Source organism: Theobroma cacao, chromosome 5, assembly GCF_053813885.1.
Source record: "Theobroma cacao isolate CCN51 chromosome 5, ASM5381388v1, whole genome shotgun sequence".
Taxonomy (NCBI): Eukaryota; Viridiplantae; Streptophyta; class Magnoliopsida; order Malvales; family Malvaceae; genus Theobroma; species Theobroma cacao.
Window position 1 is genome coordinate 5265586 of NC_142643.1, and position 27139 is coordinate 5292724.

The window sequence follows — 27139 nt, forward strand, 5'->3', positions numbered from 1 at the left end:
TGTTATCAAATAAATAACTAAATATTTTCAATTAATTTAAAACTTGACATACATATTTTGTGTGAATATTGAATATAATATAAAATCTAAGAATTGAACTAATAATATATAAATTGAATATGAAAAAAATGTAAAACGTAATTAATTTTATATCGATATAAGCACATACCAATCCTTCACTAGAAACTCTGGACCAACAATCTTAACTTCTAATCTCTAGCATTATAACAACTAGCTTGCTCTTCGCATGAAAAAGATTATACTTGGTCATAGTAAAATTCTTGTACACAAAACATGTGTAAATTTCACCTTTCTTTTTTCTTTTATATGGCAAATCTCATTAATTTACAAGTAATTAAATTATATATATATATAAGTCACTTAAACTTAATTTAGAATATAAGGATTAATTAGGTTTTAAATAGATGAAAACAAATATTAAATTGCAATCATCCTACCTTTTATTGGTATTAATTATGTTAAACATCAGGATTCCAATTTAAATTTAAAAAGAAGATTTACGAGACAAAGAGAAGTATCTCTTATTATAATATAATAATTTAAAATCCCGAAGTTCCAACCAAAAAATTAACCTAGATGTGGTATAGCGAGGAAATGCGAAAGAAGAATAGAATCAGCCTTTCCGTATGTGAATATCTCTCTTTCTCTCTCTCTCTCATCGTTCGCTGGTCAATTTCTCTATTCTGTACGTATCCCAGTGGCTCCCCAATGCATGTAATCAAGTGCAAATGTGCAGATCGACTGTGGAAGATATTTTTTAATGTGATACTGTTGTCTTAGCACATATCAGGCCAACACCAGGGGCACGAAGAATATGGTCCAATAAGATAACGACGCTGCATCCTGTCCGGAAGATTTGTCCTTCTGAGCCAAAAATTGCAAGTGGAAAGTGCAAACAAATGTCTTGATCAACCGACATCCATCGCTATCATTCACAAGAATATACCACCCTCTAACTGATGGGATCAACTGCCTTATTCTTTCTGAATCCATGGGGTTTTCGGAAACCAAATTTGCTTCATATTTTTCTTCTTAATCTCTCCTACCTGGGACGTATTCTCTTTTCCCTTCACTGATTTCTTCATTCTCATGTATCACAATGAGGCAATGGTCACGATTCATAGTCCATTGTACCTGCAATTGTGCATGTAAACTATCCATGTTTAGTTTGGTTTATCAAAGTTTCATTTCATATATATTGTTATTTTTGTGCTTTGAAAGTGGTTAAACAAAAACAAACATTGTGTAAAATTTACAAAGCAACAAGTATAGTTAGAAGAAATATAACCTACAATTTACATCTACATAAAATATTATTTCATATAAAAAATAAAAAATATGGATTTTATTAATCTCAAGATTCAAGTCTTAATCATTTAAAATATTAGTTTTATTTCCTTATGGGAATGTGATGTTTAACAAAACATGACCAGTTGGATGATATCGTACGTTAGGCATGTCAAACAACAAAGCATGTGACTAGCGCATGCTTTTCGCAAAGTTGAGCAGACGGCACGTTTCGAAATTCAATACGTACAGTGATCCATTAATTCTACAATAATCAAATAATTATTAGTACTTCTTTTTCCTTTTTCTACACTACTTTATACTTTATAAGAAATGTGTAAAGACCCAAATATCCTACATATTTACAAATACAACAAATATATTTTACCAATAACATGATCCATTCCTTTCCTAACCTAAATGCTAAAAACATTGTAAAATAAAAAGAATTTTGATAAATCTTGGTATTTAATTGATGCACTATAAGCTTTTCAAAAAAAAAAAAAAGATGCACTATAAGTATAGTTCTTTTTGTTATAAATATATGTGTGAATATTCATTTTGTTATAAATTTTGGATGTAGATTAAATTGGATTAAAATTTTAATACATTCATCTAACATTTTAGTATTATCTTTATTTTGTAAATTCTATCTAAATAATGAGTTATTAATCTATAAATAGACCCCTCACTTTATTTATAAATACAAACTTAGATAAGATCTTCTTATTTCCTATAAATACTTTTTTTTGCAATTGTTCTCTTTCTTTTATAGTTGTTATTTCAATTTATATTTTGTGTTATCAACATAATTTTTTAATCTCTCAAGCTTTGATATCGTTTAGTTTTTCATCATTATCTCAAAGTTGAGGTTCAATTTTTCTTCAATTATCACCATGTCAAATTTTACAAAACTTGAATTTGTGACCCTTGATATTACTAGCAAAAATTATCTATTTTGGATTCTAAATGTTGAAATTCGTTTAGATACTATGCATGTTGGAGACACCATCAAAAAGCAAATAAAGTATCCAATTAGGATAAGACAAACACAATGATTTTCCTTCGTGCACTGTTTCTTTGAAGGATTAAAATTTGAGTATCTCACAATAAAAGATCCAGTCGATCTTTAGAATAGCCTAAAGGAATGATATAACTACCAAAAAACAATAATTTTACCAACAACTCATTATGATTGGATGCATTTGTGATTACAAGATTTTTAAACTATAAGTGAATATAACTCAACATTAGTTAGAACCAATTCTAAACTAAAATTATATGGAGAAAAGGTGAATCATGCTGATATGTTAGAAAAAAACATTCTCTACTTTTCAAGCCTCAAATGTGCTCGTGTAGCAGTAATACTGTGAAAAAGGCTTTAAGAAATACTCTAAATTGATTTCATGTCTCTTTGTAGCTAAGAAAAATAATGAGCTATTGATGAAAAATCATAAATCCTATCCAACTGGCTTTGCTTCATTCCTTGAAATGAATGCGACATTATTTTAAAATTATGGTCGTGACTGTAGCTGTAATCATGATCATAATCGTGAATGTGGAATATGTCGTCACAATTATCACAATCGTGGTGGTTACATTAATCATTATTTTGATAATAAGAACACATTTAACGATCCTAAGTGGATGAATAATTAAGATATACAAAAAAAAAGACAAAAGTGGACAAAATAAAAAGAGTAAAGAAAATATCTGTTATCAATGTGGCATAAAAGGTCATTGGTCATATATCTATCATACGCCAGAATATCTTATTGAACTTTATCAAGCATCATCAAAAGAGAAAAGGAAAAAATATTGAAACAAATTTTGTTCAAGATGATAGCCAAGTTGATATAACACATTTAGATGTTGCTGATTTTTTTGCCCACTTTGAAAAATGACTTGATAATCTGATTGGTGATTGAAATTCCAAAAATGAAATTTCTTAAACAATCTGTTGATGTGTTTTGGTATACCTCTATAAAGAAGTTGATATGTTTTTATTAAAAGTTGATGTGTTTTAGTACAAGTTTATTAGGAATTTTTTTATGTGTTTTAATAATAAATTTTATATTTAATATTCTCTTATATTAACTTGCAAGTTTTTTGCTATTTATTTTATTTTATTGAAGAAACTATGAATATTTATCTTGTTAGATCCAAAATCAATGATGAAGATATATGTCTAATAGACAATGTTACAACGCATGCTATATTTAAAGACACAAAATATTTTTCTCATTTGACAATGGAAGAAACCAATGTCAATATAATATCTAGTAGTAAAAGATTAATTGAATGCTTCAGAAGAGCCAATATTTTGCTACTTGGAGCCAATATTTTTCTACTAAGTCTTAAAGAAATTTGTTAAGTTTTAAAGATATTTGTCTAAACGGATATCATATTGAAACAAAGAATGAAAAAGGCATTGAATATTTTTATATTACATCTTTTATCTTGGGTAAAAAATGTGATTTGGAAAAATTACCCCGCTTTGTCCTTTAGAATGTACTACACAAAAATTGGAATGATTGAAATTCATACTATAATAAACCAGAAGTTTACAAATAATTTTAATGTTTAGTATGACTTGTTAGGTTATTACAGATCAATAATGATGTAAAAAATTATTAAAAATTTATTTGATCATCTATTGAAAAATCAAAAGATTTTTCAATCTAATAAATTCTCGTGTGCTGCTTACTCTTAAGGTAAATTAATTGTAAGACTATCATTAGTTAAACTTGAGATTGAATTTCTTATATTTTTAGAACATATTCATAGGAATATGTGTGGATCCATACATCTACCATGTGGACCCATACTCCATCGTATGGACCATTTAGATATTTTATGATTTTAATCGATATATCGATAAGATGGTCATATGTGGCACTTGCAAGATTACTTTTACAAATCATTCATTTATGAACACTTTTTTTTTATTATATAATCAAAATAATTTGACTTGACAATGTTGGTAAATTTATGTCTCAAGCTTTTAATGGATATTACGTGTCAGTTGAAATAACTGTTGAAAAACTTATTCCTTATGTTCATACATAAAACATTCTAGCAGAATCGTTTATTAAACGTCTTAAACTAATTTCAAAGTCATTACTTAGGAAATCTAAACTCCCCATTTTTGCTTGGTTACATGTGATTTTGCAAGCAGCAGCACTTATACGTATTAGGCTAACAAGTTATCACAATTGTCCACCTATACAATTGGTTTATAGTCAGAAATTAAATATTTCTCATTTAAGAATTTTTACATGTGCGGTATATGTTCCAATTGCTCCACCACAAAGCACAAAAATGAGTTTTCAAAGAAGGTTAGGAACATATGTTAGATATGAATTTTTATATATAATTAAATATCTAGAACTCTCGACAAGAACTTTATTCATGGCAAGTTTTGCTGATTGTCATTTTGATGAAATAATTTTTTCAATATTAGGGGAGAGAAAATAAGCAGTTGGAAAAGAAAATATCTTGAAATTTATTATTATTATCTAGTTTTGATCATCAGAGAAATCAATATGAACAAGAGTTCAAAAAATAATTAATTTGTAAAATATAGCAAATCAGTTGCTAGACGCATTCACTGACCTAAAGAGAGTAAATAAACCTCATACACTAGCTGCAAATGCTCTAATTATAATTGATGTCCCAGTAGGACAATTTGCTATTACTAATGAGTCCAAGGTACGCTAGAAGTATGGGAGACCAATCGATTCTAAAAATAAAAACCTCAAAAAAGACAGGAGTAAATATTTAAGATGGTTAGAAAAAGGAAATAAAAACTCCAAAAAAGACTCTTAATATAACTCCACAAGAAATTTATGTACTTGAAATCAATGAAAATAAAGAAATTTCAATAAATTATGTCATGATAAGGAACAGATGGAATCAGAATGAAATAGACATCGATAATATTTTTACATATAATGTAGCACTCAATATTATGAAAGAAAATGAGAACCTTGAACCTACATCTGTTGAAGAATGTTGATATAAAAAAGATTCATTAATGTGGAAAGATGTAATTAAAGTAGAATTAAATTCATTTACAAAACATGAAGTCTTTGAACCTATAGTCCGTACACCGAAAGGTGTAAACTTAATGGGATATAATTGAGTATTTGTGCTGAAATGAAATGAAAGAAAATGAAATTGTAAGATATAAAACACAGCTTGTCACACAAAGTTTTACCCAAAAACCTAGTAATGATTATGAAGAGACATATTCTGCTATGGTAGATGTAATTACATTTTAATATTTAAATAGTCTGACAGTATATAAGAAGCTTAAAATGCATTTGATGGATGTAGTTATAGCCTATTTATACGGCTCACTTGATAACGATATTTATATGAAAATCCCTAAAGGATTTAAGTTGCTTGAAGCTCAAAATTTAAATTATCGAAAAATTTATTCAATCAAATTAAATAAATCTTTCTATGGATTAAAACAATTCTGACACATGTGATAGAATCGTCTTAGTTAATATTTGTTGAAAGAAGGCTATAAAAATGATTCTATATGTCTATGTGATTTTAAAAAAAGATTTGAATATGAATTTGTGATAATTGCTATTTATGTTGATGACCTAAATATTATTGAAACTCTTGAAAAGTTATAAAAAATCGTGAATTATTTAAAGAAATAATTTAAGATGAAAAACTTTGAAAAGACAAGGTTTTGTTTGGGTTTTCAAATTGAACACTTGACAAATAGAATTTTTGTCAAGAACGATTTTTAACAAATTATATAGCAAAAGTACTAAAATGATTTTATATGGACAAAACGCATTTATTGAGTTCACCAATGGTTGTAAGGTCATTAGATGTGACAAAAGACCCTTTCGACCTCGTGAAAATGATAAAGAACTTCTCGATCTTGAAGTACTATATTTTAATGCAATTGGAATACTAATGTATCTTATTAGTAATACACGACCTAATATATCATTTGTTGTAAATTTATAAGCAATGTATAGTTCTTCTTCAATATGAAGATATTAAAATGGAATTAAACATATATTTCGATATCTCCAAGTAGTAAAGGACATTGGCTTATATTCTCAACTGTATCAAAATCGAATTTAATTGGTTATGCAGATGCAAAATATTTATCTGATTCACACAAAACTCAATCTAAGATAAGTTACTTATTCACATATGGAGGTATAGCTATTTCATGACATTTTGTAAAACAAACTATAATTGCTACTTCTTCTAACTATGCAGAAATTTTACCAATTCATGAGGCAAGTCGTGATCATGTCTGGATAAAATCTATAACTCAACATATCAAGAAATGTGTGGCTTGTCAACCAAGAAGAAAATTCCAACAGCATTATATGAAAATAGTATTGCTTGCATAGCACAGTTAAAGGAATGATACATTAAAGGTGATAAAACAAAACACATTTTGTCAAAATTCTTCTTCACTCCTAATCTAAAAAAAATATAATATTAGTGTTCAACAAATTCAGTCAAGTGACAATCTAGCATATTTATTCATTAAAGCCCTTTCTACTGCAACATTTAAAGAGTTGGTACAAAAGATTAGAACACGCCATTTTAAAGATCTTAAATAATACAGTCATAAGGAAAGTAAAATACGCATTGTACTTTTTTCCTCTATCAAGGTTTTTCCCATCGGGTTTTTCTTGATTAGGTTTTTAATGAGGTAATATTTCAAAAGCGTATTTTTGAAAAGAATTATGTACTTTTTTTCCTTTACATAGATTTTTTCCCGTAAAATGTTTTCCTAGTAAAGTTTTAACGAAGCATATTCTTGATATAATGGATATTCAAGGGAGAGTGTTATGAATATATGTGTAAATATTCATTTTGTTATGTATATCTAAATTTGAATATAGATTAGATTGGATTAAGATTAGGATTTAATTCATTCATCTAATCTCTTAGTATTATATTTATTTTGTAAATTCTATCTAGTAAGGGGTTATTAGTCTATAAATAGGCTATTTATTTCATTTGTAAATATACACTTGTATAAGATCTTCTTACTTCTTTTAAATATATTCTTTATAATTATTCTCTTTCTTTTATAGTTGTTTTTTCAGTTTATATTTCATAACACTTTTCCTATTTTTAGTATTTATTTTACCAACATCTATAAATTATGTTGGTGTGATAAATAAAATTTCAAAATGATCTATCATTTAAAATAGAAAACAAAAAATCAAAGTGATGTGGACACTTTAATGAGCTCGGCAAGAGCTCATGCTATTGGTGGGAGAAAGAATAAGGGTCAGGCTACCTCGTTTCCTTTCTCGTCAAGGACTCTTGGATATTGTCTGGCAATCAAAATTGTAATTTTGACAATTTAATAGTAACAACAAAAGAATTTACAATTATTTTTCGTAAAATAGAGTATTTGTCAAACCCTGTTCTATAAAATAATTACGACGTCATTTACATACTCAATAGAATGTTTGCATGTTTAGGAAGTTTTAGGAATCGTTAAAGACGATATTGCCCCTAATGGTACCATTAAGTCGATTAAGCCTCGAACTAGTTCAAATAGGAATTTTAAGGTGAAATTAAGAGTTTCACAGTTCAGTGATGACTGAAAATGGTAATTCGGAGTTCAATGATCAATTTGAAGTCAAACCAAAATTTTCACTATTTAGGGGTAAAATGGTCATTTGCCACTTGGGGATAAAATGAAAATTTTGAGAAAAGATTTTTTTGGCCCCATTTAATTTATTGGAGTATGATTTGAGTATTGGAGTATAATTTGAGGGTTTGGCAGTGAAAAAGTTTAATTCTGGTGATTTATGGAATGTAGGGGCAAAATCGTAATTTTTTCACCCGCGAACAAAATTTGAGATTTTGAGAGAATTTAGATCACATTTGACAAATTGGAGAATGGTATGAGTAGAAGGGATGAAAAATATGTCTATGGGTAATTTTTCAGTTTTTGGGACAAAAATGTAATTTTACCACCCCGAGGGTAAAACGGTAATTTTGCACCCCCAGAGCATTTTTCTAGCCCAAGGTGTTCAACCATCATCATTTTTGACCCTTGAATAATGTGTGGTGGAGAGAGAAAGCTTAATAGTTAAGAAATGACACATGGACCAATAATAAGGTGACATGTGTCAAGTTTATATTCATTATTTATTTAGCTTTAAAATAAGCATAAAAATCAGCCAATTTTCTTTTACATGACCGGCCAAACAAAGAAAAAGGAAGAACAAAAGGAGGAAAGGAAAAAAATAAGAAACCTAGGTGGAAAAATTAAAGGAAAATTAGTGGATTTCAAGGAATCAAGCAATCAAAGGTAAAATTTCTTGATTTTGACTTGTGATCTACCTTTCCCATGCTTTTCTCCTTATTTTTCATGGTTAGATTTCATGTTTTCATGGTGAATTCATGGGTATGGAGAGAGAATGAAGTTAGATTAATTTGATTTTAAGTTATGTTAGTATTTTTAGTTAGTTTAGCAAATTTAGAAACAAAACAATAAGAAAAGAATTCATTTTCGTCCATTACCATTATTGGCCGAATTTTCTAGGGGAATATTGGCTGCTGATCTTGATGTTTATTTGAGGAATTATGATGAATAATGATGAATTATGAGCCTAAAAAAATAATGGAAATTTTCGGAGCAAAAATATGAATTTTTATCCACTAGCGGTATTTTCATAATTTGTTACCGGGATTGATAATTTGCACCACACTGAGAAACATTAAGTCAATTTGGGTGCAATTGAGGTATAGAAACTGAAAAAAATTAATTTAGAGTTTAAACGGACGCGTATATTGATTTATCGGGAAAAAAATCGAAATAGGCTAACATCTCGTTTAGGCAAAATTTAGACATTTTGCACTTCATATCATGCATTAGTAGTATAAATTAGTTTATTTTAGTTTAGTACCAAAGTAGTAAACCTCTTAATTGTGTAATTTATCAAGGTGGCGAATCCTTTGGCAAGGGCAAAGAAATCGCACCTGAGGAGTAATAGTTGGAGTACCCGAATTTAGTTTTCGAAAACTGTGAGTAAACTTATTATCATCTTAATTATCTAGAGTAGTTTTATACAATTGTGTGATTTTATGAAATATGGGTTTAAATGGTAAATTGTTATGTTTTAAGAGAAATTGTGATTTTATAAAATGATTTTATAAATTTTCTGAAAAATTGAATACTGGTTTTGAAAATAGAGTAATTGGAGATTGCCTGCTTGTATTGTAAATTTATGGTTTTAAATTGAATGACTTATGACAATAAATGAGCATGAATGGCTAAACTGATTTTGGTGTTAGAATTATTTGTACTGTGTATTTAGCCTTGAGAGGCTAGGTTGCGATAAATTGCCAGGTCATGCAGAAAAAGATTTTATAAATTAGGTGGTAGATAAAAGATTAGCTACTGCAGTGGTGGGGGGTTCCGTGGGCCAGCCTATTAGAGGGGCACGATAAACTCCTTTATATTCTCACCTCGGTCGTAGAGGCGCGTAGGGTATCTCCTGAGGTGAGTTTTTGAGTGCACTTCACGTGGACCACCGAGTGAGAGTGAGACTCAGCCAACGTCAAGGAACAGCTATGTTTCAAAATAAAAATATGATTTATGCGAAATATGAATTTTTAACAACCTTGACGGACTCGGTTGGATACCCCTGGTCCAGGTGTCCCCAAGTACAGGATTTGGCATGAGCCAAGTTTTGAGTAATTCACGAGCCATATTGATTATTTGATTGAAATGAATATTCGTGATGTGAAAAATTTGTTGAAGTTAATTATTTTTAATTGTCTCCATTTACTCACCTTTAGATAGTTTAGATGGTGTTTGTTTACTTACTGAGATTTTATAATCTCACCACCTTCAATTCCCCACATTTCAGGTTCGGGATAGCCGGTAGATAGCCAATTATGAAATACCCCATACTTTGATATGGTGATAAATAAAGTTGATCAAATGCAAATTGAGGTCAATTAAAATATTTAGAAGTGATAAAAGACGAAAGGAGTAGTTTAGGATAAAATGTTTCGCAAGTGAGAAAATAATAATAAAATAATAATAATTTTATCGGAGGAGAATTTGTGAGAAAAAAGGGGATTTGGAAGTCAAGTGAGGCATAATAAGGTATTTTTGGTACCAAGGAGACAAGATAAAATTTTTAGAATAAAATAATATTTTATTAATAAAATAATATTAAAATATTAATATTTAGCCGGATGTCGAAGTCAATCAAGAAGGAGGATCATATGGTTGATCCAAGTGGGGGAGAAGATGACAAGCCCGACTCTACAGAAATATTTGTGATGACATACATGTGGTGGATAGCATGTTTACATGCTAAGAGAGTCTTGAAAAATTTACAAAAATCGGTATTGTACCTAGAGGTACAATAAAGTTGATTTAAGCCTTGAACTAGATCAAATAGAGAATTTACAATGAAATTAAGAATTTTAAAGTCCCAGAATGGGTTAATATGGTGATTCGGAGTTCGAGGATCAATTTGGAGTCAAACTGGAATTTTCGCTATCCAGGGGCAAAATGGTCATTTGCCACCTGGAGACAAAATGAAAATTTTTAGAAAAGATTTTTGACCCCATTTGACTTATTGGAGTAAGATTTGAGGTTTAGAAGTGAAAAATTTTAATTTCGGTATAATTTGGAGTAAAAGGGTAAAATGGTAATTTTACCATTCGAAATCGAAAATTTAATTTTTTGAAATGATTTTGATCAAATTTAATTATTTGGAGTGTGAAATGAGTATGAGGAGTGAAAATTATGCATTATGGAAAATTTTCAATTTTTGGGGCAAAAATGTAATTTTTGAAAAGTTCGGGGGCAAAAGTGTAATTTTGAAGAATTTGCTCCACCAAAACTTTGGAAAAATCTGGAAATTTTACTTAAGACTTGGATAAGTCAAAGGGAATGCATGGTGGAAAAAGTAGGACAAATGGATGGCTAGAAAAAACAAATGAATTAATAAAATATTTAAAATATGAATAAAATAATATTATTTCATTAAACAATAAAAAAGGCATAAAAAAATCAGCCCACCCATTCTTCTTCTTCAACATTCGGCCAAGCAAGAAACAAGAGAGAGAAAGGAGAAAACAAAACCCTAGAGAGAGAAAATCAAAGAAAAAGTGTGAATTTTCAAGGAAATTAAGTGAAAAAGGTGAGATTTTTTCTATTAAGCTTGAGTTTTCTTATTCCCAAGCATTTCTCTTTATTTTCCATGATTAAATTACATGTTTTCATGATGAATTCAATTCTGAAAAAAATGGGTTAGGAGAGAGAAAGTTGTTGGATTTATTTGATTTTAATTTATGTTAGTGTTTTTAGTTAGTTTAGCATATTTAGAAACAAAACAACAAGAAAAGAATTTATTTTCTCCCCCAACCATTAATGGCTGAATTTACCATGTAGTGAGTGAGGATGAGTTTGATTTTATTCTAGGAGAATTGGTTAAGGAATAATGAATTATGAGCCTAGAAAAATAATGGGAATTTTCGGAGCAAAAATATGAATTTTTACCCACTAGGGGTATTTTCGTAATTTACTGTTGGGACTGATAATTTGCATCACACTGAGGGACATTAAGTTAATTTGGGTGCAATTGAGGTATAGAAACTGAAAAGAATTAAATTGGAGTTTAAACGAACCCGTTAGGAATTTAATCGGGTGATAAGACGAATTAGGCTAATACCGAATTTAGATAGTTACCAGTGCATTTTTGCATTCCATATCATGCATTGGTAGTCCAAATTAGTTTAATTTTGATTTAATACCAACTTAGTGAAATTCTCGATTTTGTACTGTGTCAAGGTGGTGAGTCCTCCAATAAAGACAAGGAAATTGCATCCGAGGACCAGTAGACAGAGTGCTTCGAAAGTCTGCATTCTAGACATTGTGAGTAAACTTATTATCGTCTTAATTATCTAGAGTAGTTTTATACAACTATGTGATTTTATGAAAAATGAGTTTAAATGGTAAATTGTTATGTTTTAAGGGAAATTGTGATTTTATAAAATGATTTTATAAATTTTCTGAAAAATCGAATATTGGTTTTGAAAATAGAGTAATTGGAGACTGCTAGTTTGTGTTGCAAATTTATGGTTCTGAATTGAATGGCTTATGACAATAAATGAGCATGAATGGCTAAACTGATTTTGGTGTTATAATTATTTATACTGTGTATTCAGCCTTGAGAGGCTAGGTTGTGATAAATTGCCATGACATGCTAGAATGAATTTTATTGATTGGTGGATTATATATTAATTATTTACTGCAGAGGGGGTTCCGTGGACCAGCCTATTAGAGGGGCACGGTAAACTCCATTATATTATTACCTCGAACGGAGAGGCGCGTAGGGTATCTCCTGGGGTATAGCTTAGGGTTCACTTCACGTCAAACCACCACGTGAAGGGGAACTCAGCCAACGCCAAGGACCGGCTGTATTTTTTTTCAAACAAAAATATATTTTAAGTGTACACAAAATTTTAACAGCCTTGGCGGACTCGGTTAGATGCCCTGTGCAAGGTATCACCGAGTATGAGTTTTGGCACGAGCCAAAGTTTTAAGAAATTCATAAGCCAAGTTGATTACTCGATTTTTATGGATTGATTTTATTTGGTTGAAATGAGTTGAATGGTAATGAAATTACAGTATGATGATTTATTTTAATTGTCTCCATTTACTCGACTTTAGATAGTTTAGATGGTATCTGTTTACTCACTGGGATTTTATAATCTCACCACCCTCATTTCCTCACATTTCAGGCTCAGGGAATTCCGTAGTTAGCTGACTTGAACACGGACCTTCATTTGGACTCGAATCGGTAAAAGCTGTAGGTTTCCAGCTTCCGATGCATTTTGGATAGATATGGGCCCACGTGTCACTGTAAAAGAAATTTTATGCTTTGGTTATTTGCTTTATAGTATATATGAATATAATTATCTTTTACGCTATAAGAATTATGTACCGATAGTTTTATGAAAATTATTTTACAACAAAATAGTTTATTTTATTGAATATTTTTATCATATTCAAATGGTCAAATTTTCACTTCAAATGAACGTTTTAGATACTTAATTTTTTTTTCTCATTAAGTATATATTTTCGACTTACCTACTACATTTTTAGCAAGTTTCGAGGCTTTCGATAAAAATGACGAAAATGCCCCTGTGAGCAAAAAAAAAAAAAAAACAATATGTTATGTTATGATTTGGAAATGATTTGTAATCCTTCGTATTTTGATTATTTGATAACTATTGCTCACCGGGGAAGTGCGAAAGCTGATACGAGAGCCTTGCGAGGTTTCGATCGACATTCGGGGTGAAGAATGTTTGTCGAGGCTTCGCGGCGGTTGTCACGGGCTCGATGGGGAGTTCCGGGTCGTGACAAATTACATCAAGGACTTCAGTTAGCCTTACATTGTCAAAATTATAAGTTCACAAACTCGCATCTTATTGGTTAGTTGGGGGCCCACGTGTCATTGTAAAAGTAATTTTATACTTTAGTTATCTGATTTAAAATATGTATGAACATAATTAGCTTTTACACCATATTTTTGGCGAGTTTCGGTATTATCGAAGAAAAATGTCGAAAATGCCCCTGTGAGCCAAAAAATAATATTTTATTATTTTGATTTGGAAACAATTTATTATTTCTTGAAATGCAAGATTTAATAACTGTCGCTCACCGGGGAGATACGGAAGCTGATGCTAAGCGTTACGGAATTTCGATCAATATTCGGGGTAATGAGTGCCTATCGGGATGTTGCGGCGATTGTCATGGGCCCGATGGGAGTTTCGGGTCATGACAGTATTTATGTATTTTGATATAATATTTAAAAAATTATTAAATTATTTTAAAAAATTAAAATAAATTTTTATTTTTTATTACGTTCAATTAAGTCTTTATATTTTATTTTGAGTCAAGTAAGTTGTTATAATTAACGATTAACTTAATTAAAATATCATTTGTCATTCTATGTCACGTGTTGTTAATGTGACATAATAACACATCATAATAAATGGTGATGTGATATGTTAATGTAGCATAATTGTAGCATAATTGTAAACAATCCATTTTGTCCGGGATGTCTATGGAATTTTGAAAGTAAAAATATACGAAAATAAGAAAAATAACAAAAAAAAAGACAAACATGAAAAAGGGTGAAGATAGATTTGCATTAATCTTAATTTTGGATGAATTTAAAAATTCAAAAGAAATTAAGTTAAATTGAATTAAAACTTAAAAGATCAATTCAAGAAGAAATATAATATATTGGATATAAATATAGTCAAGTAACAATGCTAAAAGCAGATGAAAAAAGAAAATCCTAGCAGAAGTATTTGGGAGAGGAAAGAAAATGGTTTTTGAGTTTCGATTTTTTTTAAATCTAGGAGAATCAATTTAATTTTTAAAAAAATTATTCCGATGAAAGGGAGAAATAAGAAAAAGAAGATCAAAAGGACATATATAATATCAATACGACGCCAATTTACCTTAGTTAAGGAGGAGATATGTGGGCTTGGTAACTAGGTCCCCGTAAACCCACTTGGGTAATCTTAGTCCATTAATCTAGTTTTTTTTTTTTTTAGTTTTTCAATGAGTTTCATATTTATTTTTTATATTGAAATTAGTTTAATTGATATTTTTCAGCGTTGTGATTAAAGTGTTTTTTAATTTAATGACCTTTGACCTAATTTTTTATTTTTATGTTTAATATTTTTATTTATATATTTTTGGATCATTTAAAAATTAGAAATATCATATAAATTTATGAAAAATTTTTGATGATGGATTCTCAAGAATGCTAAAAAGTAGTGGCTTTTTGAGAATTTTTGGGTGAGAAAATTTTTCAAAATTATACCATCAGAGTTTGGAGATTTTGAAAAATTTTCAATACTAAAGATTTGCATAAATATTTGAATAAAATATAAAAGATAAAAATATAAAATTTAATAAATAAATTCTCCAATAATAGAATCTAAGGATACCAAAAGAGATGGTTTTTTGTGAATTTTTAAGTGAGAAAATCTTTCAAAATTATGCCATAAGAGTTTGGAGATTTTGAAAAACTTTTGATTTTAAGAATTTTGATTGATTTATTTAAAAAAATAACAAAAAAATATAAATTATAAAAATATAAAATAGGTAAAGGAAATAAAATTGAATATTGAGCTAGAGTTTCTTTAATAAGACTAAAAGATGACGCATAACTAATTAGATACCAATTAAATGAGTATTATGAAGGTGCTAATATATTCTTCATACATAAATGATCATAGATTGAATCTTTTAAGATTTCATTAGAAAAATAGATTCAAATCAATCGCACCCATACAAAAAAGATTGATGGTGACTATAATTGAGTTTTAGGAATCACACAATATAACAATGATGACAAGCTCATTTGACATTTTCACCTCACATACAATTTGACTAATAATAATTAGTAAACTATTAGTTATAAGCATTTATTTAATTTTTATTTGATTTAAAATAAAAACATATGAACTTGATTGAATATAATAAAAGAATAAATGCTTATTTGAATTTTTGAAGATAGTTTAGAGATTTTTATGAATATTATGCCATGTATTTTTTATTTTTATTAAATCAAGGTTAAATATAGAATTAGAAATATAAAAATCAGAAAAAATTTCAATTTTAGTTTTTTTCCTATATCACAAAAAAAAGGTTTTTTTTTCTTAATAATTGAGAGAAAGGAGATTTGAATCTTGCTCTTTAAGTAGGGGGTTTTTCTTTTGGTTGATATTACTAATTAAATAAAAAAATCTCGTTTTATCTCTAGGAATTGTAACTTACTAAAGGAGAAAATTTAGTGAAAATGTAAATGTCCTTATCCAAATGATATTTTTCTTATGATGGTATTAAAGAAAATAAAATAAGAAAAGAAAAGAAAAGAAAGATTGTGGTAGAGGAAATGCCCACTTTGGCCGTCTAACACCAGCCATATGAAGTGTCCTTAATTATTTTCTCTTATTAAGAGGTGAAAAATCAAAAAACAAGATATTGTTTATTAATTTTTTAGATAAAATATTTTTAATTTGTTAAATTTTAATCGAAATTTTAAATGGGTACATTAATTTTGAAATGAACACTTCCTCCAAAAAAAACATTTTTTATTGGATACATAGATCCAGCCATTACTCAACTGTTAAAATTTTCGTTAGTTTGATGACTTGATAATATTGAAATGATAATTTTACTTTTTATTAATTTTAAAAATTACTATATATTTTTTATTAATTAAAAAAAGGATCTCCCTTCTCTTGGAAAGCTGGGGAGCACAAATCGATACTCTCTATATTGTTATTTTTATTTAAAAAATAAAATTAATTATAAAAAAGGTATTTTAGTTTTTTAATTATATCTGTTAACGGTGTTTATACTTTTGAGATGAAGTGTCTATTTCAAAAACTAATAGATTTATTGGAAATTTTGATTAGAACTTAAGAGTAAGAGGATATTTTACTTATTTTTTTATTTTATTTCAACCAAAGCATATAACGGAAAAGAAAATACTTATATATATAAAAGCTCATTAATAGGAATTCTGCAATTTGAACGGGGCGAGGGCAAAGCCTGGGCCTGGAGCTGAAGAAGCCTGCTCCCTGGATATGCGTCAACTTTACCTGCAGACCCACCCAAAAAAAAAAAAAAAAAAATCAAAACATCTTTCTTTCTAATTTACCAAATTTTGACGAATTTCTCTTGTGCCCAACTTATTTGCTCGCTGCAGAGAAATTCGCTCAGCTCTGGTAGTTTAATAAAGTTTTTGTGTCTTCATTTGTTTATTAAATAAATAAAGCATACGAATATATTGATTTATTTAGGGTCTTCAAATGGGTATAACCCTACCTCCATTTCTGCTGAATATTAATGGAGCATCAGGTGGAATACTTCTGCTGGGAATAGTTGGAGTGTGCATTCTTCTGCCCTTGGTGTTAACTGTTATATATCTCTCAAGATCAGCCAAATATACTGGAAATTATGTGATGCATCAAACATTGTCTGCCTACTACTACTTCATGAAACCGTCTTTAGCTCCGAGGTACAAAGTTCCTCCTTGTTGATTTGCTACCTAATGTTTACTGTGAAAGACCTATAAAAAGGTCATTATTGTTTTGTGTTTATAAATTTATAGAGACCTTGGACTGACATTCTTTCAGTAATGGCTAGAAATTTTCCCACCAGCAAACAATTCAACTAGGTGAATGACTGGGTCATTTCATCTTATTCCTTGTTGCATTGGCTTGACATAGTAGAGACTTGAAGTCAGATAGTTGAACTAAAAGCTATCATAAATTATACTCCTGTTGACCATGTTCAATAAGGTTTCATTTTGGTTTTCTCTAATAGTAGTCTATTTTTGCATCAAGGTCTTGGATGTCTTCATAAAAGCTGCAGAATTCATGGAAAACCCGGTTCGGCAAAGTGATGGGGAACCCCTTCTGAAATTATTCATGTTGGTCAGGAGCGAGCTGAACTTGGACCTTAAGAATATTCGTCAAGAACAAGCTAAATTTTGGAAGCAGCACCCAGCTTTTGTAAAGGTGGCTCATTTGCAGCCATGCCTTTCTATATGTCTTTCACTATCTTGTTACTCAAACACCCTGAAGTTTGGGCTTATGATTCTTGCTGCTTTACATTACTTACCTTTCTACTTTTCAGGCAGAATTATTGATCCAAGCCCAGTTGACTCGTGAGTCTGCAGCTTTGCCTTCAGCTTTGTTGCGTGATTTTAGACGCATGCTTGGGCTTTCACCCCGCCTTCTTGAGGAACTAATGAAGGTGAATTTATCAGCTCTTCTACCACAATAATGGATTTGTTACACACGTTTTTTGAAAATTGTCACTTTTGCACATGCATCCAGATTTGAACATATTGATAAAAATAGCTCTGTATTTTTATTGTTTCTCACAAGATCATTGACATTATTCTTATAAATATTTGGAATTGTTAGGCATCTAAGGGTTTTGAAGAATTGTCTAAGAAATCAAGTGCATTTACCATCTTCATCTTCTTCGATAAAGAAGTGAAAAAGAACAGGTTGTTCCCAATTTATTGCAACTTCTCATCTTAATCATAACCTTTTAAATAATTGAAATTCCTAGACTGCAAAGCCATAATGCTCTGTAGCTGGCACTGGTGTGTGTGATGTGTGAGTGTGTTTACTAGGTCCTCAGCTATCTTATTCTACTTTTCTGAACAAAAGAATGCTTGCAAGTCATAATATTCTGCATTCTTTGGAACTTTTATCAGTCAGTATGTTATATATGAATGCAGATGGCATTAATACCACGCACTGCTCAAGGGCATGGGTGGTTGAGACCTGCAATTGGTGTGGTTGAGCTTTCTTAGAATATCATTCAGGTGTGTTTTTATGCTCCTTGTTTGGAATCTATTCTGTTGTCTGGAAATTTGGGGCTTTCCTTGTGTATGACTTTACTGAACACTTTCGGTGCCAATATTATGTTTAGTTACCTCTATCCATGTAGTCATTTGCAACATATCAAAGAGAAAAATGTTAATTACAAGGTATGCCTACACAGCATAAATATTAGATGGTTTGCTGCATATTCTTAGCATTCAGGTGAGTATATATATAATTTTTTTCTGAAAGGATCAGTTTGCTAAACCGACACAAAATAGGCTTTGTTGATGAGAATTAGCAAGCTGTGTTGCCTACTAGAGATTGAAGTGGAATATTACTTTTTGGTTTGCACTACCATCATATCAGTTGCCAATGTGTTTGTGTGTGGCACCTTTGATAATCCTTGCGTTTTTCCTTTTTCTTTTTATTCCTATTGCATTTGACCTATAAATGTCAAAGTTTTCTTACCAGCCGTTTTACTGACAATTTTGTACCAAATCTCTATTCATAGACTTTCTCTTCTAATAATTCTATAGGTTGGGCATTCACTGCCATTTGCTCTAATACTGTTTTTTTTTTTTTGCTGCATAAGCTCATTCTCTTTTCTTTTCTCTACCAAGTGATTAAATTTATTTATTCATTGAACCAGGCAGTTCCGCTAAGTGCTAGAAAGATTGTTGGGGGATCGAGTGAAGGTATTGCACCCTTTCTACAGCTGCCTTACTTTAATGAGGCCATGGTAAAAAAGATAGCAAGGAAGGTAATACATTGCTTATTTTATTGGCTTTTGTACTGCACTAAAGAGTCTTGATACTTCTGCAGTAATTCTATGATGCCACCTGTATATAGGCTTCTTTTCGGGTTTTATTGCTTTGGTGCTTGGATATTATTCTGCATCTCAAGTCACACTGTATGTCAAGCATTTGGTCATGTTTTTTGGATTTAGTTATTTGTGGAGGAGGAAGAAAAACACTGGTTCATTAGCAAAAGCCTCAGAGACTTCAGGTTGAAATTTTCACACTGATGGCTATGGTTCAATTGTCTTAGAAAGGAGGTGAAAATGCTACATTCTTACTTGTACGGATTGGTAAATGCTCTATCAAACAAGATGTTGCCTTGATGTTGTGATGTAACATGCCTGAATCATGACATGGCATTGTTGAACATTTTGCATCTGTTTCCTATTATTCTTTAGTTTGAAGAATCTCTTTCATTATGACTGCAGAAAATGCGAACTTTTCAAGATTTCTGCGGCATGACCTTAGAAGATCGAGTTGAGCTGCTGACTAAGGTTGCAGGGTTATCTACTGGTGAAACCAAAGATGTGGAGATGGTTCTTGAAATGATGCCTTCCTTGACAATGGATGTCACGTGTGAGACAGAAGGTGAAGAGGGGATACAAGAGGGTGATATTGTCATGATGCATGCTTGGATCACGCTCAAGCGTGGGAGCGGTCTTGTTGCTTCTCTTTCTCATGCTCCTTACTTCCCTTTCCACAAGGAGGAGAACTTCTGGCTACTGGTTGCTGACTCTGTCTCCAATGATGTTTGGATCTCCCAAAAGGTTAGCTTCATGGATGAGGCTGTGGCCATAACAGCAGCATCTAAAGCAATTCAGGAGTTGAAGGAAGGTTCAGGGGCAAGTCTGAAGGAGACAAATGCAGCTGTTAGAGAAGCCGTTGAGAAAGTAAGGAGTGGGTCAAGGTTAGTGATGTGCAAATTTCAGGCTCCTGCTGAGGCAAATTACAATTTGACTGCATTCTGCTTGTGTGACTCTTGGATTGGTTGTGATAAGAAGACAAACTTAAAGATGAAATAATGAAACGGAGTCGAGCAGGTACAAGGACAGGTCCCTTGTCAGAAGAGGGAGCGGTCATGGAAGAGGGGATTGGGGAGGAAGAGGAGGAAGAAGATGGATATGATGATTATGAGAGTGAATACAGCGACGATGAAGAGGATGAACAAGATTCTAAGAGGGATGGAGCTTTGGCCAATGGTGCTGTTGATAATAAAGGAAATGGATCAAGCTCTGAAAGTTCCGACAATGAGTGAAAAACCTTTTATTTTTGGTTTTTCCTTTTTAGGAATACAGGGGGAGGTGATGGATCCCATTCATTTCTTTTATATTGTAACATTTGATTATAGGGTATACCAATCCACATGTTGATATGAACTTAAATACCGTAATGCTTGTCTCATAGAATCCTTAAAACCATTAACTGTATCTGTTGATTAACTTCCGTTAATGCATTCAGTTTTCCTGTTCCAAAACCAAGACGTTTCACAAGTTCTTTCCAAAACCTACTTGAGCCAGAAGCAGAAAATCAAGCGGAAATGATCATGGATCTGTCTCCTATTTCTCCAAAATTCCAACCCACAAGAACCTTCAAATACAGAGCATATGCTATAATTAACATATTTGACAACTTGCAGAAGAATCCAGTCAGGCAATTTAAATATTAGTGACTGGTTTCCAAATTATTTACAATTGAGATATTACCAACTGGTTACAAGAAAAATTGTAAGTGCCTCCAAATTCACTTTTACTTCATGTCCCAAAAACAAGGGCTTCTATGCTTTGTTGAATTCAGAAAGGATATGGGTATAAGATGACTATCTTTTAGAAACTTAAAGCTAAGAAATATTATCTGTGTCACGAACTATCTTCATTGAAGGAAGCACGACTGCAGCCACCGGATTACTCTCCAGTCCTCCACCTTCATCAATAACCAGCCTAAGGCCATCGATGTGAAGTTTCCCATGGTGACCACTTACCACAATTGTCTCAGTCAGCTCCTGCAAGTATTCAACACCAAACACCTAGATCACTCGACTTTCATATCATGACAATCATTTTATTAAGCCCACAAAAGCTGCAAAGTACCCCTCCTAAAAGGAAGCTACACTGGAGTTAAGAAGTTGATCCTCAAGTCTATCTATCTATACACTAAGAAAAACAATGTCAAAGACAGATAAGAGTTGTTTCATAAGTAGTGAACTATTCATTACCTTGGGGATATCCCAAACATCCTTCCTCCCGCTTAGAGCTGTTACCTTGGGCACTCGGGTGTCTCGGGCTTTCAAAAATTCAAGCTGCTCTTGGATATTTTTCCCTCTCTCTAAACCAGCATGTACAGCAACCAATTTACAATGTTTAAGTCCTTCCTCGGTCTCTATACAGACATCATCCTGGAGAAATGCACATTGAAAACACGCACTAATTTTACCACCTTTATTCAGTGGTCATGCTATAACATTATAACTAATCTTCACATTATTGTTCCAGAAAACTAAAGAATTGCTTCTAACTTACTTTGTACTATTCACTGTAAAGTATTTACCACATTCTCATCACACACCAGTGTTCTAAAAGCTAAGAAAAAGCAAAGAGAAGAAAGAATACCTCTTCATGAACCCAAACCATATCAGCTAGAAATTTCTTGTGGTCTTCAGGAACTGCCTTGACCAAATCTGTACACAACAACAATCCTTCTTTCAAATAAAAATTAAGATATCTGAATCAACGTTAATTGTGAGCAGAAAATATCTTGTCTTAGATTAAGTAAGAGTAACTCAATCCAGAGAAACCCAATTACTATCTGTTAACTAAAATTATAAGAATAAAATCCCCATTGAAAAGTAAACAACTAAGATAACCCTCAACTGCAATAAGCCAATTGAAAATAACAATTAGAAATTATGCTAATCAAACACAAGCACCTAATTCAACATACTAACTAAAAAGAGATCAAACACAATCAGTCCTTCAAAAGCACACAATCTAGAACCAAACCATGAATGAATCAAGAATCCATTTGCCACTTAATATTTTGACCATACCCTCAAAACCCAAAATCTCAATTGAAATTGAATGATGAAGAATCAAACACAACAATCCATTGAAAAATGAATATCTTAGAATGTAAATCTCCATTTACCATTGAATTGTCCAAACGATTACCAAAAAGCCACAAATTGTACGTTATCATTTGAAAACCAAGAATAAAGCTCTAACTAAAAACCTCCTTGATTAAAGGCAGAGCCATATATGGAAAAAGCCAACCATCCAAAATAATAATAATAAAAAAAACCATGCATTACCAGCAGATCCATGAGATACTCCATAAGACTCAAACGTAGGAGCAGCATCATAAATGGAACCTTTATACTCCAACCCTTTGGCAGCATTAAACTTAGCCTTAATCCAACCACTCCATCTCCTCCCTTGCAAATGCATCTTTTCATACCCTTCTCCCTTATACCACCCTTCTCTTTCCTCATTATCCGCATACTCTTCCCACGTGTCCTTCGCTTCAAACTCCCCCGGCAACACCCCGACAAACCCGGCGAAAGCAAAGTCATGGTTTCCTGACAAAAAAACATGCTTCTGATTCGGATATTGCTTCGGCAAATAGACTAAGAAATCGATTACTTTGCGTGTGTCGGGTCCACGGTCACAGTAGTCGCCTAGGAAGATGATGGTGGCGGTGTTGAAGGATTCTGGGTCGATCTTGGATTGGAGGTTGGACCAGAGATTGACAAGTTTGGTGATGTAGCCATGGATGTCTCCTATGCAGATTACGGTTCTTGGTTTATAGGCGGGATCTGTCATTTTTGGGGTTCGGTCGGGAGTTTGGGAAATTATCTTCGGGAGAAGCGGTCAGCTTACACACGCCACAACTTCAGCTGCGTAGAAACTAAAATGCACGTGTAAATATATTTATTACTATTTAGTATTTTGTTTGAATAAATAAAGCTTTACCCGCAGTTTATTTTCCTCAACAAGAGTTAAGTTTGGATTCCATATTGTTATCTATTATGACTACTAACTGATAATTAAAAAAAGTTTAATCTTAACTTCCAAAGTCTAGAAATTAAGGTCACTATCATATTACAGAATTAATACTTATAATTTATTGCTTTCAATAATTTGATTATTCATTATCAGAATTTTTTTAATTTTAAGTTAGTAATGTATCAGTTATAAATTAAAAAAATTATGATAATTACTTGGTTTAGCTATCTAAACGGAGAAATTGCTCATTCCTTTGTTTTTGTTTCTAATTTTTTCTGTAAGTTGTAGCCTAAAATGAGTGAAGCACTAAACATTTTGAACCTTTTCAGCTTGTAAAAATCTAGCAATAATACAGCCAGGTTGAGTCATCTAGCAGAAGAAGAATATATGGTAGAGCAAAAGGATTCCCAAATGCGACTTGAAATGGTTTCCAAGTTCCAACGAGTAAAACTGTAAAACCTCTAATGGATGCTTTTTACTTGGAATCAGCATCTAGCGGCGTTGAATTGAAGCAACTGAATTATGGCATCGAAACTTTGTCCCCTGCCTTAACTTTTGTTTCAGTCTATGGAGTTTGACTTAGTCTCCTTAACATTTTTATCTTTACCTTGTGCCCAATAATGTGATGGGAATTTTGTTGGACTGGTGTTATACTCTTTGTGTTTGTTCTCCCGCATTCAGTGACCGAAAAGAGAGAAAAACAAATATCATGTGTGATAAATTGCAGGAGATACATCCATTAATGGTAGTGAAGGATGGAGTAATAAATTCTTTGCTAGGTTAAGGTAAACAGATGGAATGAACAGAATTTTGCATGGTCTCAGCGGTACTGCTAAGGTATAGCGCCAAAAACTGAGAGCAACAAAGACAATGTTAGATGAAGTCACTCATTGCTCAAATCTTCCAAGAAAAAGAAATAAAAAGAATGCTATTATCCCTTTTGTTTTCCCCATCCATCAACTATACGTACAGTTTGGTTTTCTAACATACAGGTATACTCCTAAAACTAACATGAAACCTGGTTGTCTCCTTTGGAAGTTGAGGAACTTAATACCATAAGCAAATATTGAGAAGAAGAGGAGACACCAGCCAATATGAGCCGCGGCAACAGTTGGAAGGAAGTCATATTCAAAGCCCAAGTGGTCTTTAATCTCAAGAAGATCAATCATGTCGCCCACTTGACAAGTCACAACCACAATTTCAATTTTGACTAAGTGGACAATTTATTTAATCCATTATTTTATAAAAAAAGTTATAAGGCATGAAAAGTTATTGACATGTTCCCATTAAAAATGTGAAAGTAATTTGCCTATAAATACTAAAATTTTGAAAAAATATTTACTTTTTAACATATCATCGTAAAGATAAATTTGTAATAGAATGATTTTAAAAATTATTTTCTCGAAGATAAAATTTTTTTATTCACTTCACGAGTGATCTAATTACCATATAATTATCAAACACGAAATCATTTTGAATTTTAATAAAACCATTTCTTACCTAATATCACCTAGTAATTTTTTTTTTTATAAATTTAACTATATTTAACAAGATTTTAGATTTAAAGAAAAAAGTATTATCAAAAGAATTCACATGATATAGTGATAAATATAACGCTTCCATATAAGCTATTAATTAAATATGAGAAATATTGTTACAACATATACAGTAATAACTTTTTTTTGTAATTTTCATAATATAAGCTCATAAAGTAATGTTACGTGAAAGAAAAAAAATACCTCTAATGTGTTCAAGGTAACATTAAGTAAAGTAGGAATTAAGAGCTCTACTCCCAACATAAACATCTCCTTCAACTACCAAATGCTTAGACCGAACTTCAATCGTTGGAATCTCAATCCCCACTCTACACCAATCATAACCCCATTAATCAAATCTAATCTAAAAATGGAAACAAAAACAACCCACAAAGTTCTTTTTTTTTGTCGTTGGAACCTACCTGTCTGTTTTGTGCCTTAATCTCCTCAAAAAGTTTTCATTATCTTCTTCAGCAACCTTCAACAAACTATCCATCAACTGCTTCTTATCTTGCATCCCAAGCTTAATAACATCAACATCAACATGAACAACCCTCCCACTATCAAGAACTTGTCTTAAATTAAAATCCCTTTCCTCGACCGATCATACGTTGGTAACCTTTCGATAACAGCCCAACGTAGGTCGTCCTCATCATCTTGACGTCCACTCTTGTTAAAACCTTAGGGTGCAGATTGCCTGACCCCCTTTAAACCCGCCGAGGCCATCGACCTTGCTACCTTAACTACAGCTAAAGTTGACGCCAAGAAGCAAGTATTAATATTATTCTTGTTATGGGCTACAACTTTACATTACTATAAACAAAAATGCTCTCGGCTATAATCTGAATGTTTTTAGCAAAACTTTGAAAGTTTGGGTTCATTTGGTAGTGTGGGAAGCCAAATATATATTTATAAATAGGGTAAGGCCGGTTCCTAGTGTTTGAATAACACTAGGTAACTACAATGGTGATGTTAGATCCTATTTTTGTGTATAAAATTTATTCTTTTTTTCTTTCAAAAAGTTATTGTTTTAGATTAAAATGTTATGAAATAAATCTTAAAAGAACAAATAAAGATAATTGGAAAGAATAATTAAGAGAAGAAAGAAAGTGTTTAGGGGGAGAAAAGAGATCTTATTGAATTGTATATTTACAAATGAAGTGAAGGGGTCTATTTACAAGCTAACAACCCCTTGAATCATAGTCCTAATCTAATTCTATCTAAGAGTTCAAATCATATTACATTTTTTGTATCTTGCCTTTTAGGCTGTTTGACTTGGTCTGCACTTCTTGAGTCATAATATAACGGACATTCACATATTTATTCATAACACTCCCCTTTGAATGTCTATTGTATTAAGAATATGTATCGTTAAAACCTTATAAAGAAAAATCTCATGAGAAAAAATTTGAGTGAAGGAAAAAGAGTACATAATTCTTTTCAAGAATACGCTTTTAAATTACTATCTCATTAAAAACCTTATTAAGAAAAACCCAGTGAAAAAAACCTTGATGAAGGAAAAGAGTACAGTGTGTATTTTACTCTCTCGGATGACTACATTATAGAGATCTTTAAAATGATGCATTCCAACTTTTCAAATGTCGCAATAAGAAGGGCTTTGGTGAACAAATCTACTAGATTGTCACTTGACTGAATTTGTTGAACACTAATTTCACCATTTTCTTGGAGATCATGAGTGAAGAAGAATTTTTGACGAAATATGTTTTGTTCGATCGCCTTTAATGTATCCTTCCTTTAACTATGCTATGCAAGTAGTATTATCCTCATATAACGTTGTTGGAATTTTCTTTTTGGTTGACATGCTACACATTTCTTGAATATGTTAAGTTACAGATCTTAACCAGACACATTCATGACTTGCTCATTAATTGCTAAAATTTCTGCATGGCTAGAAGAAGTAGCAACTTAGTTTGCTTTATAAAATGTCATAAAATAGCCGTACCTCCATATGTGAACAAAAACCCTGTCTGGGATCGAGCTTTATGTGGATCTGATAAATATCCTGCATTTGCATAACCAATTAAATTTTATTTTGATGCATTTGAATTATATAAGCCATATCCATTAT

General features: G+C 31.4%; 1 protein-coding gene, 1 long non-coding RNA gene and 1 pseudogene across 4 annotated transcripts; 2 read left to right on the forward strand and 1 right to left on the reverse strand.

The window, feature by feature from the left end:
* Positions 1 to 11269: 11269 nt before the first annotated feature.
* Positions 11270 to 13283, forward strand: LOC148762378 (uncharacterized). Its single transcript, XR_016026483.1, has 3 exons — positions 11270 to 11486; positions 12137 to 12220; positions 13090 to 13283. It is a non-coding gene; the product is annotated as an uncharacterized LOC148762378 (long non-coding RNA).
* Positions 13284 to 16909: 3626 nt separating this feature from the next.
* LOC18507027 (dnaJ protein ERDJ2-like) lies at positions 16910 to 21007 on the forward strand (annotated as a pseudogene). Its single transcript, XR_016026312.1, has 7 exons — positions 16910 to 17103; positions 17237 to 17396; positions 17725 to 17898; positions 18017 to 18136; positions 18633 to 18719; positions 19370 to 19480; positions 19946 to 21007. The product of XR_016026312.1 is annotated as a dnaJ protein ERDJ2-like (transcript).
* A 37-nt stretch (positions 21008 to 21044) lies between these two features.
* On the reverse strand, positions 21045 to 23424 carry LOC18507026 (tyrosine-protein phosphatase RLPH2-like). Of its 2 annotated transcripts, none has more exons than XM_018121398.2 (4): positions 22822 to 23423; positions 22124 to 22191; positions 21730 to 21909; positions 21045 to 21516 (listed from the first exon to the last, which is right to left on the reverse strand). In XM_018121398.2, exons 1-4 carry the CDS (start codon positions 23330 to 23332, stop codon positions 21355 to 21357), a joined length of 921 nt encoding a protein of 306 aa, XP_017976887.2. In that variant the 5' UTR covers positions 23333 to 23423; the 3' UTR covers positions 21045 to 21354. The 2 variants fall into 2 exon arrangements, with proteins under 2 accessions (XP_017976887.2, XP_017976888.2); XM_018121399.2 differs by lacking the exon at positions 21045 to 21516 and adding an exon at positions 21564 to 21620 and having other exon boundaries at positions 22822 to 23424.
* Positions 23425 to 27139: the final 3715 nt, after the last annotated feature.

What these genes read in the sequence shown, in the direction of transcription:
- LOC18507026 (XM_018121398.2), bottom strand. Translation starts at nt 23,332, where the DNA reads ATGACAGATCCCGCCTATAAACCAAGAACCGTAATCTGCATAGGAGAC. An exon ending in AGTATCTCATGGATCTGCTG is followed by an intron (nt 22,192 to 22,821) that starts GTAATGCATGGT and finishes TGTTGTGTACAG; the next exon opens with ATTTGGTCAAGGCAGTTCCT. An exon ending in TGGTTTGGGTTCATGAAGAG is followed by an intron (nt 21,910 to 22,123) that starts GTATTCTTTCTT and finishes GCATTTCTCCAG; the next exon opens with GATGATGTCTGTATAGAGAC.